At 41.6% G+C, this 12355-nt stretch overlaps 1 protein-coding gene across 1 annotated transcript in view; it reads right to left on the bottom strand.

Moving 5' to 3' along the window:
• PTH2R (parathyroid hormone 2 receptor) overlaps positions 1–11932 on the bottom strand; it is a 61445-nt gene extending 49513 nt beyond the window's left edge. The window contains exon 1 of the mRNA XM_089478034.1: positions 11852–11932. Within this exon, the coding sequence (XP_089334160.1) occupies positions 11852–11932 (81 nt within the window). The remainder of the gene's footprint in view (positions 1–11851) is intronic.
• Positions 11933–12355: the final 423 nt, after the last annotated feature.

Raw genomic sequence — 12355 nt, 5'->3', positions numbered from 1 at the left:
GGTTCCTTGGGGTCCGGACCCCCCCATCCGTTAGATAAAAAGAATGGTGTGTGCTGCTGCGCCACCACACCCAAGCCCCATTATAATGGTGGCATTTAGTCTGGACCCCCCCCTTCCCAAAATCCTGGCTACGTCCCTGTTCAGCTGCTGACATGCTCAGAGCTGAAAGAAAGTCTGAAGCTGCACAACTTAGGTAGTAGGAAGAGGGAATGTGAAAAGCATGAATTAAGAAAAGCTACAAATTGTAAAACAAGAGACGAAATGCCTGGATACAGACATAATTGGTGAGAGTGAACTGAAGTGGACAGGGATGGGGCATTTTCAATCAGATAATTGCAGTGTTTTACTCTGGAAATGACGATCAAAGCCAAAAGAAGTGGCATTAATAGCACAGCAAGACATAACAAAAGCAATCAGAAGATATAATGAGAAGTCTGGCTGTATAATATCAATAAGACTCCAGGGAAAATCTGTCAATATGACTGTAATCCTGGTTTATGCTTCCACCACAGAGATAGACAATAAAGAAATTGAAACATTCTACATTGGCATCCAGGAGGATGTCAATTAGACATCAAAACAAAACATATTGGTTATAACAGGCAACGGAAATGCAAAAAAGCTCTCAAAGCACTTGCGAGAAATAAATCCCAGGCACAGCAACAGAACTGTTTATCTACAGAGAACCAGATGCCCAAGCTGGATTCAGAAATAGAAGAGGTGTATTTAAACAAACACCTAAACAAACACCTAAAGAATGGTTTGTTATGATGCTAGAAATGAGATATTTAGAGTCCAAACAGACAGGCCAAAATGAAACTGCTTCGGGTCACTTTGGAGGGATGCTGTTTAAATGATGCATGCGTCCTAAGAGGCCGGAAGCCACACCAAAGCCATGCTCCAGTCCTAAGGAATGGAGCGTGGCTTTGGTGCGGCTTCTGGACTTTTAAGATGCATGTATCCAAAGTGACCTGAAGCTGCTTTATTTTGGCCTGTCTGTTCAGGCCCTATGATAAGCTTTCAAAAGAATTGAGGGAGAAATTAAAGTAGAACAAAGTGAATTAGAAAAGGGCTGAAATGTGATTAGTGAATACTGGTAAATGAAATGGAAGAAGAGATAAAATATGTGAGAGAAGGAAAAGTCATGTAAAAATGAATTGATGATGAAATGTATAAGAAGGTCATGGTATTATTTTCCTTTATTCCTTTATTATGTTTGTAATCCTTCTGTTTAAATCAGAATTGAAGATACAATGTAAAGGTGTAGATTAATTAATAAACAAATTGGAATGTTGCAAAAATCAAGAAGAAGGCTTAGAAGGAGTGAAGAGTACATCTGGAGCACAAATATAACTTAACATATATAAGATATGGAACAAATATTTATGTACATTCAAAATACAAGGCTATTTGCTGAAAAGAGAAATTTCAAAGAAAGCAAGATGGAAGTGAAATGTAATTATTGTATTTTAATGTTTATTGAAATGTTGTCAATTGTATGTTTGTTTGTTTTGTGGATGTCAATAAAAAGTATTTTTAAAAAAGAAATAGAAGAGGCACCAGGGATCATATTGCAAACATTAAAACTTCAATACCCACAACTGCAGAGATTGGGAACCGGAATGAGCAGAAGTTGGGGGTCCACATCTTTGAAAATGGAGGTCCCAAAGTTACACTAGTGTTCACCTGACTATCACTGACCCTCCCTTCTGCTTTTCTTTGCTCCGTTCAAATACTAGTAGGTGTTGGGGGGATGTCCACCACCATCACGTCTCCCCCTTGCAGTTCTGCTGTTCAATGGAATCACCCTTCTTTTAATACTCCAGTGGCTATGCCAAAAACTGACTCTGGCCTGTTACAGACAGCCAAAATAAAGCTGCTTCGAGTCACAGTGGAGGTATGGTGTTTCAATGATGCATGCGTCCTAAGAGTCCAGAAGTCTCACCAAAGCCACACTCCATCCCTAAGGACTGGAGCGTGGCTTTGGTGTGACTTTTGGACTCTTAGGACGCATGCATCATTGAAACACCATACCTCCACTGTGACTCGAAGCAGCTTTATTTTGGCTGTCTGTAACAGGCCTCTGTCTTGGAAGGAATTCATCATTTACTGTGCATTAGGAATGAAATAAAAGACAGAACTGACAGGTCTTGCCTTCTCCAAAATTTTACACAATGTGTGTTTTCAACCCATTAAATTTCTTTGCACCATACAGAAACGAGTCCTCTTGGAAACAACTGCAGCCTTAAATTGTAGTGCTCTTTTATGATAGCCTGACTGTTGTTCACTAAATCAGCTGCCCAGTTTGCCCAGTCAAAGCATGATGATGAGCAGCTGTCAAACTAAAAGAGGAATAGCTTCTTTGAGAAGACTGCCACAACTGTGAAGGGAGACAGCTTGACATGGTATTTTTCCACAGTGGGAATTTGACAATTAGTTCCTGGAGACGTTCTATTCTTGCTTTGCCAACAGTGCAGATCAGCAGTGGTTCATTCCCTAAAATGCTAAAGAGAACATTCTGACACACAGTGTCTGGCTAGCTTTACCTAATAGTGACAATCTGTTTCCATGTGGCCTAAATACTTTAGAGGCACTAGATCCCTTCTGATCTTGGAAGCCAAGCAGCATCAGCCTTGTTTAGTACTTGGATAGGAGACCACCAACAAATACCAGATGCTGTAGGCTATGTTTCTGAGGAAGGAATTGGAAAAACCACACCTGACTATTTTTTGCCTAAGAAACCCATGTGAAAATCATGGTGCCACCATAAGTCAACAGGAGACTTGAAGGCACACACACTCACACTCACACTCACACTCACACTCACACACACACACACACACACACGTTTTCAAATTGCAAGGGCCATATGCAGCACCCCAACCCCTTTTTGCAACCCTAATTTTCTGAATGTCCTTTTCAAAGGCCTTATATCTGCCTAGACCAGTGGTTCCCAACCTTCCTAATGCCGTGACCCTTTAATACAGTTCCTCATGTTGTGGTGACCCAAACACATGAAATTATTTTCGTTGCTACTTCATAACTGTAATTAAATAGGTGTTTTCCAATGGTCTTAAGCGACCCCCATGAAAGGGTCATTTGACCCCCAAAGGGGTCCCGACCCACAGGTTGGGAACCACTGGCCTAGACACCCCTATAATTGTCCAGGGTAATTATCTGGGCCAAAAATGAATAAAAAAGAAGTCAAAAACACCCTCAACACTCAAACCCTGTCCTTAATCCCTCCTAAAAGCCACATATTGAAACAGAAGTGGCATCACATAGTGTGGGCCACTGCGCGTGTACCAAGAACTGTTCCTGCTCCCAGCCACAGTTGCATACTGCATTTTCCTAAATACTCAAAGGACTTTCAGTACAATACCGTGACAAATGTTACAAGCCAGATGGGTAACGGTATGCTGCAGTATGAAGTGCTCCAGTTCAGTACCAGCCAGGTACTTTGCCAAGGTTCTCCATTCCATTTTACTCCTCTGCCCCAGGCCCCACACCATAACATAAAAGCAGCTGATGGGCTCCTAGGACATTGAAATTTATACTGGGCTTTTGTCCAGATTTAAGAAGAGCCTGCTGAAATACTGAACAATATTCCCCAAGCAAGTTAGGCACCGTGGGCAGCTCCATGGAAATATGTTATAAAAATGGAAAGGGTTTGCTGCCCTATTGGCACAGCAAATTTGGCCGCTACTGGCAGCATTCCTTTCTTTTCTTTTCTTTTTCCTGAATGTAACAAAGAGATAGTTCCCCTAATAAATTCTAATATCCCCACTTTTAAAGTGGCTTTTAAACTTCAGTGTAAACTGAAGAATCAAGTGAGCTAGGGGAAATCACTTTTTTAATAATCTAATTAGCAAATTAATTCCAAGCTCTGAGAAGGCTTTGTGGGTTGAGTCATGTAGGCTAGTGTGTTACGCTTATATGTGGGAATCTAGGGTCCAAAACCTTTGAAAAAGCATGATCTCTTAACCGATCCTTTCTTCAAGAGTTGCTTTAAGGGTAAAATGCTCCCTTTCTTCCTTGAAGGACAGTTAGTGGATAAATATTTCTAACAAAGAAAATGGAATATATAGAGCATAAGAGAATGACCTGGGCTCTCATATTACTTAAGCGGGCGCTCATATCGTCTCAGGTTTGCATGCTGTGACTTTGAACCGCTTCTTCATTAACCCAAGGAATGTGCAAGTGCTCTCTGATCATTCAGAGAGGAGGAAATATACTCCAGTTATAATATACTTAGTATGTAGACAGCTCTTGTAGCACGTTTGAGACTAACTGAAAGAATTTGGCAGCATTAGCGTTCGTAGACTAAAAAGGCTACTTCCTCAGATGCATTCGGTGTCTCCAAATGCATCTGAGCAAGTAAACTTAAGTCTACAAAAGCTCATGCTGCTGACTTCTTTCTTTCAGTTATCTTAAAGGTGCTACAAGATCTCTCTACGTACTGATTTTACAGACTAAAACAGCTATATCTTTATTATATACTTAGAACTAATAACTGCATAAATTCAGTCAACATGTCTTAAGTTTTTAATTTTAAAATAGAAACCACAGGCTCAGGGCCAAGACTCCAGCTGAGTATGTCAGATGGGAAATATCTCTCCCTCCTCACCATTTGCCCTTCCTGGTTCCTTGAAGGATGTTGGCTGGGAGATTAGGTAGCCCAACAGAGGGATTTTTCTCTCTCTCCTCTCAGCACTTTCAGAATGCCAGCTCACTTGTTTCATTTGTGGCTTAGCTGACACTACCATACTAAACAGCATCAGCTGTCAAATGATGTGGGAATTTAAACGTCCAAAGAGATTCCCACATGGGGTGACTGATTGCAGCCACTTCAGTGAAACTATTTGGGGGGTGGGGAGAGCATTTCCAATGACATGGTCCAAATTATCCTCCTTCATGCAGGAGACAGTTCCTGCAGTGAGCTTCCTCAGTGGTTTTGGACACGCACACCCCCAATCAGGCATGGGCACTGAAACCTCCCTCGCAAGGATGATGATGTGGGAATATTCTGTTATGACTCACATGCTCCCGAGCTAATGACTGGCACCAAAAAGGCACATGATGTGAAGCTGAACCCCTACCTCACGCTAAACTCTGCTCCCAGTCTCGTTGTAAAAGGAACATCCTGTATATAATATAGAGAGCAGCTTACCTTCATGACTGTGTGCAAATGCAATGGATGCCTCTTATCTCAAATATGCCCTTTGAATATTAAATAATCAACAGGACAGCAGCAAGCCGGTGCCTTACATCTGAAACTGATCTGATGTTCGTGTGATTACTGCACAATTTGCAAGGCAAAGTAATGGCTATGAAATACAGTGATCTTCTGTGTATCTCCAAAAAGATAAGAGAGGAGAAAATTATGCATGTTTTTGTTCACCCCTTTAGATACTGCACAAGTCTGGACTAAGCTGTTCTCGGCTATTATCCTGCTGCCACAGTGACCCTGGAAATTGTCTTCCTATAAACAAGGCTGAAGGAGCTTTTTGATAGAGCTCAAGTCAATCTGCACAGTTTGGGAATAATCTTTGTCCGATTGGGGTATAATCACAGCATTCTCTTGGCCAGCCCACTTGCTTTCTACAGAATGTTTGGAGTGTAGTAATAGAGGGGTATAACATATTTTAGAGGAAAAGACCAAACAGGAAGGGGGGGGTAGAGTAGCATTATACGTTAAGGATCTGTACCCCCGTGAACAGATCCATTACTTAAATCCTGGAATCCAAGTTAAAAACATCTGGGTAAATTATGCCTTCCTGGAACAGAAGACCACATATTCAGAAACAAGAAATGTAGTAGTAATGGGGGATTTCAACTATCCTGATATTTATTGGAGGTCAAGCTCTGTCAAAAATTTAAGGCCCAACAACACTTGCCTGGCAGGCAATTTCATTATCCAGAAGGTGGAAGAGGCAACTAGGGGGTGATCTGGTTAATGAGGTGGAAGTGGCAGAATCCTTAGGTGGGCGAGACCACCTGGAGTTTGCTATATGCCAGAAAGGGGGAATCAAGCATAGTCAGATATGCATTCTGGACTTATTATGAGCTGATTTCAGTAAAATTAAAGAACTACTTACAGCAATGCTGTTTTCATGAAGACTAACAGAGAAGGGGGTTCATTGAGTGATGGGAGTTTCTTAAAAGTGAGATATTGAAGGCACAATTTCAAAGAATTCCAATGAGAAGGAAAAAAGGGGAGGTGTCTCAAGAAACCAGGATGGATGGCTATGACTCAAAGGGGTCATATACAAGGGGGAAATCACCAAAGAAGAACTCAAATAAATTGCCAGCTCGTGTAGGAAGAAAGTGAGAAAAGCTAGAGCACCTAATGAGCTCAGGCTTGCTAGAGATGTTAAAGACAATAAAAAGGGGTCTGTTGTTGTTGTTGTTGTTGTTGTTATTGTTATGTCCATAGCAAGGAAGATTAAGGAAATGGCAGGCCACTATATGGAGAAGATAGCAAAATGTTAACAGGGAACAGAGAAAAGGTAAAACCACTGAACACCTTCTTTGCCTCAGTCTTCTCCCAAAAGGAGAACAGTGCTCAACTTAGGGGAAATGGAGAAGATGAAGCAGATGGGGAAATACAGCACAGAATATGTAAAGAGGTAGTGCAGGAATACCTGGCTACTCTAAGCAAGTTCAAGTCTCCAGGTCTAGATGAACTACATCCAAGGGTATTAAAAGAGCTGGCAAAAGCAATGTCAGAACCACCGTCAATAATCTTTGAAAATTCCTGGAGAACAGGAGAAGTTCCACCAGACCGGAGGAGGGCAAATGTTGTCCCCATCTTCAAAAAAGGGAGGAAAAGAGGACCCAAAGAATTACTGCCCAGATAACCTGACAGCAATATCAGGAAACATTCTAGAGCAGATCATTAAACAGACAGTCTGCAAGCACTTAAAAAGGAATGTCATGATTCAGGATGTGTTTCTCAAAAACAAGTCATGCCAGACTAATATTATCTTGTTTTTGCTAGAATCACAGGTTTGGTACAGGAAGGGAAAGCTGTGGATGTAGCATATCTTAATTTCAGTGAGGCCTTTAACAAGATCACCTATTATATCCTTACCAAAAAAAGCTAGTAAAATGTGGGCTAGATGATGTGACTTTTCAGTGAATTTGTAATTGGTTGACTGGTTGAACCCAAAGGGCTCCTCCTAATCCTGGAGATAAGTGACTACTGGGGTGTCAAAGAGTACTGTATTGGGCCCAGTGCTCTTCAATTTCTTTATCAATTGCTTAGATGATGGAATAGAGTGCATGTTTATCAAATCTGCAGATGATACTAAATTAGGAGAGGTTGCTAATATCCCAGAGGACAGGATCAGAATTCAAAATGACCTTTACAGATTAGAGAGTTGGGCCCAAACTAACAAAATGAATTTCAACAGGGAGACATGTGGGATACTACACTTGGGCATAAAAATGAAATGCTCAGATATAGGATGGGTGACACCTGGCTTGACAGCAGTACATGCAAAAAGGATCTAGGAGTCTTAGTGGACCATGCATCAACAAATGTAGGATGCAGGAGGCTGCATCAATAGGAGTATAGTGTCTATATCGAGGTAAGTAATACTACCACTATATTCAACATTGGTCATACCTCACTTGCAATATTATATCAAGTTTTGGTCGCTAAAATTCAAAAATAATGTTGACAAGGTAGAGCATGTCCAGAGGAGGATAACCAACATGGTAAAAAGTCTGGAAACCGTGCCTTATGAGGAGTGGCTTAGGCAACTTGGTATGTTGAGCCTGAAGAAGAGAAAGTTAAGGGGTGACATGATAGCCAAGTTTAAATATTTGAATGGATGTCATATTGAGGATGGAGCAAGCTTGCTTTCTGATGCTCCGGAGACTAGGACACAGAACAATGCATTCAAATTACAGGAAAAGAGATTCCACCTAAACGTTAAGAAGAACTCCCTGATGGTAAGAGCTATTCGACCGTGGATTCTCCTTCTTTTGAGGTTTTTAAACAGAGGCTGGATGGCCATCTGTCGGGGTGCTTTGATATCATATTCCTGCATGGCAAGGGGTTGGACTGGATGGCCCTTGTGGTGTCTTCCAATTCTATGATTCTATGCACAAGGAGGGCACTGGCCTGAAGAAAACTTCCATTAAGAGTGGAGGTTCTCTTCATCAGAATGTCATCTTCCATGCACAGAGACCAATGGAAACAATGACAGAGCAGGTAATGCTATCTACTCCTTGCCACCAGGTTTGTACATTGATGCTCTGGCACTTCTGGATAACAATAACTCAATCCTCTAAAGACTCCAGTTGACTGAAGAGAGAACTGTGTGTCAGGAGTAGCCCTAGCCTCCTGGCCTGGACACTATCTGAACTGTTCCAAGATTCTGTGTTCTACACATTTTTTCCTACTGGCTGTCTAACCAGCGATGACAACTGTGAGTGCTGCCTTGACCATGGCCTATGTGAAAGCCTTTGTGAATAAAGCAGATTAGTGTACAGATTATCTGACTTGCTTGCTGGAGTAGATTGTCTTCAGATATTCCACAGGGAGATACCAGAAGAAGTATATTTCAATTACCATTGGTGTGAGGCCTTTTTCAACTATCAAAAAGGGAAGGGACAGAGAAATATTACACCTATACAACTTACAAACTTGATTCCCACTTCTGTCTCTTTTTCATGAATGCAAGTTTTAAAGATGTATTAGCCTCTCAACAAATGTTGTCATTGCTTGATTTAAAGAAGCTGCAGGACCTCTATTGCTCACTGATAAAAGTCATATCTCTTGGGTACTGAGAAGAGAAACGTGTTCCTTCCCTACTTCGTGTAATGAATCAACACAGCAAGGAAGAAATGGGATTTGTTTAAGCCATTTGAAACAGTGGATAGAAGACTCATCCGTCTGAAAGGAGCTGCTAGCAGTTGATTATTAATGTAGTTTCTTTTCAGGTACTGACACCAGGCAACAGAAGATGCCTTCAGAGTCTAATTTCTGGAAACTTCTCCTTTCCCTATAGACAGTTTTAGTGCTTGGAAACTTTCAAACATAATATCATTATTAAGTCATAATGAAAAGAGCCATTTCCATTTTTTCCCACTAAGCAAATCTCTTTGATGTTAGAAATGGGAAGGAGAGGAAAGCCACAGTAATATCTGAAATTACTGTAATTTCTGAGTACCAATGTTTTCTTTTTGTTTCTAACTCTTTTCTATCTACTACTACTACTATTATTATTGGCTTAGGTCTAGTTCTTACTGTGGACAGTGTCTGGGCTATACCAAAAGGGGCTCAGATGACTGATGTTTCTACATACACACAAAGATCCACACTTACAGAAAACTTAATGTGGGAGATGTGTTTATATCTACCTCTCTCTTCTTTGCTATTATTTTTAGCACTGTTTGTTTGTTTGTTTGTTTGTTTGTTTGTTTGTTTGTTTGTTTTAGAATCCATATCCTGACTTTGTCCAGGACTTCATACCCATGCACAAAACATGTCTAGACCTCTTCTACAAGAGAGTGCCTGCATCATGTGATATAACCATGGGGTAGTAACAATGTTGTGTAGGCCTGCAGCCCTGCTATGCATATCAGATTTCCAAAAGTATCTGAAAAAGCACAAATTGACTGACTAAGGGTATCTGAAAATTAGTCCTAGAGACACTGGATATACAGATCATAGGGAGAAGGGGCAACACATTCCCACCAAATCTAAGGAAGTTAAAAGCAAGCTGTGGAGGACTAACACCTATGTTAGTATGAGCCCTAAATTTGGCCATGACGTTTGCAACCCATCTGGTCTCTTTCTGCTCATTTCTTGATATCTCTTCACACTACCCAGTTGTAGCACTATGATTCCACTATGTCCTGCCATGGCTGCATGCTATGGGATCCTCCTGGTGTTTGGCAATCTGGTCAAAGATACCGGAGGAGGATTTTCTAGCTGAGGATCCTAAAGGGCATTTCCCTCAACTGCCAATACCATGATTCTACAGGATGTTCCCATGGCACTTAAAGGGGAATAATTGCACTACAATTATACAGTGTGAAAGGGCCCAGATTGTTTAAGAAATATTAAATTTATACCCTTTTCCAGTGGTGCCCTGCAGCTAAGCATATTTCAGAGGGGGGACTACTCAACATATCGGAAGAGGTGGAATTTTGTGGCCCTTCAGATGTTATATAACTTCCTATAATTTCTATCAGCTCTGGCCAGCTTAGCAGGAATGCTGAAAGATACCATTAATCAGCATGTGGAAGGTGGCACGATTCCTACTCCCAACATATGGGACATGGTCTAAATGCCCCAAACAACTCCTAAACTGGCTTCAGACTATGTGGCTCTACCATCCTCTAGATTACTTCAAGGACTGAATGGATCTATAAGGGAGAAGGTTATCCTTTAGATAACCAGGCTTCACTAACCTTGGCCTAGTAGCAAATAGGCCGCCAAGACAGATCCTTCAGCTTGTAGGTCACGCAAGTAAAGCAGAACGGCCTTAAGATCAATGCCAGATACAGTACATTCCAACAGTCCAGGCTTCAGTTTACCAAAGCCTGCACTGCTGTATATGCTTTGAGACAGTAGAATGAAACGTGTGTTTTAGGCTCATTGCACTGATTTTCAATAGAACAGGAAAAATGTAAAGCAGCCTACAGTGATACTTCAGTTGATCACTTGGATCTCACAATGAAACTTGGTATATATATTTATACTAACCCTTACAGAAGTATTCACACACACACCTTTCGATTTTTCCACATTTTGCTGTAACTGAAAATGGATTTAATAACCATTGCTGCTCCTCCTCATATATGCAGGATGTTGCGTATATCAAAGATATTGCATATATATGCAAGATACTGAGCACTGTGAAGATACAGAATATTTTTATTGTGGCATGGGATTTAAGTAAGTGAAAACAAGGTGACACTTGTTGGCTGCATGAGTATTCACCCCTTTGCTGTGAGACACCTAAATAAATTCTGGTGCAACCCACTGCCTCCAGAAGTCGCAAAAGTTTTGAGTGGAGCCCAACTATGTGCAGTTTCAGTGCCACCTGATTTCAGATTGAACACACCTATTTCTGGAAAGCCCCAGAGTTATGCTGGAGAATGTAGCTAGACAAACAAAACTTTAAACATCAAGAAGGTATTCAAAGAGGCCTGGGATAAAGTTGCACAGAAACACCAGCCAAGATTAGGTTACCAAAAAAAAACCCCTAGACTATGAATATCCTCTCAAGCATTGTTACAGACATTATTATAAGACGGTTAAAAATTGGCTGAACCACAACTCTGTCTTGAGAAGGCCATCCATTAAAACTCAGTGATCAGATATGGAGGGGGGGGGGTGGGGGCTTTAGTCAGAAAAGCAACCAAGAGGCCAATGCTAACTCTGAAAGAACTGGAATGCAGCTGAGATGGGAAAAACCCATCCATGGAACAACTATCATCCAGATGTTTTACAAGCATTTATAGAAGAGGAGAAAGCTATTGATGAAACAAACCCAAAATCTTATTTAAAGTTTGCAAAAGGGCATATAGGACATGTTGCAAGTAGAAAGTCTTTAAGCTTTTTTGCCATGCTGCAGAACACTTAGGAGATTACCGCACTAGGGTAAAAGCGTTCCCCAATGCGTTCTCATGGGCGCGAGCCTGGAGCGTGATGAGAACCAGAATGCTAGTTTACCGCACAGCGGAACACCGCCGTTGCCGCCGGGCGTTCCAAATGTGTTCCCAATGTGTTCCAGGGAGGCCATTTCTGGGAACGGTTTTAAACTAGCATTCTGGTTCTCATCACACTCCAGGCTCGCGCCCATGAGAACGCATTGGGGAACGCTTTTACCCTAGTGCGGTAATCTCCTATATGTGGTACAAAGCCAATAGCAGTCACTTTTCTGAGAACATCATCCTCACAGTGAACCATGGTAGTGACAGTGTCATGTTGTGGAGACTATGGCCTGTTACAGACTGCCAGAATAAAGCTGCTTCGAGTCTCTTTGGAGGTATGCTATTTAAATGATGCATGGGTCCAAAGAATCCGGAAGCTGCACTAAAGCTGAACTCCAGTGCTTAGGAATGGAGTGTGGCTTTGGCGTGACCTCTGGACTCTTAGGACCAATGCATCATTTAAATAGCATACCTCCAAAGAGACTCGAAGCAGCTTTATTCTGGCAGTCTGTAACAGGCCCAACTTCCTCAGCAGGGTCTGGGAAACTGGCCAGGGCTGAGAGCAAGATGGATGGAGGGAAATCTGTTTTAGTCTGCAAGAGACATGGGACGTGAAGAGAGGTACCCACAGGACAGTGACCCTAAACACACACAGTTACAACCATTATCGTAAAACGGG

Source organism: Sceloporus occidentalis, unplaced genomic scaffold (assembly GCF_023333645.1).
Source record: "Sceloporus occidentalis isolate IW3139 unplaced genomic scaffold, rSceOcc1.0.p SCAF_12, whole genome shotgun sequence".
Classification (NCBI taxonomy): domain Eukaryota; kingdom Metazoa; phylum Chordata; class Lepidosauria; order Squamata; family Phrynosomatidae; genus Sceloporus; species Sceloporus occidentalis.
Note: the sequence above shows the minus strand (reverse complement) of the source record. Positions and strands in the feature narration are given on the sequence as shown.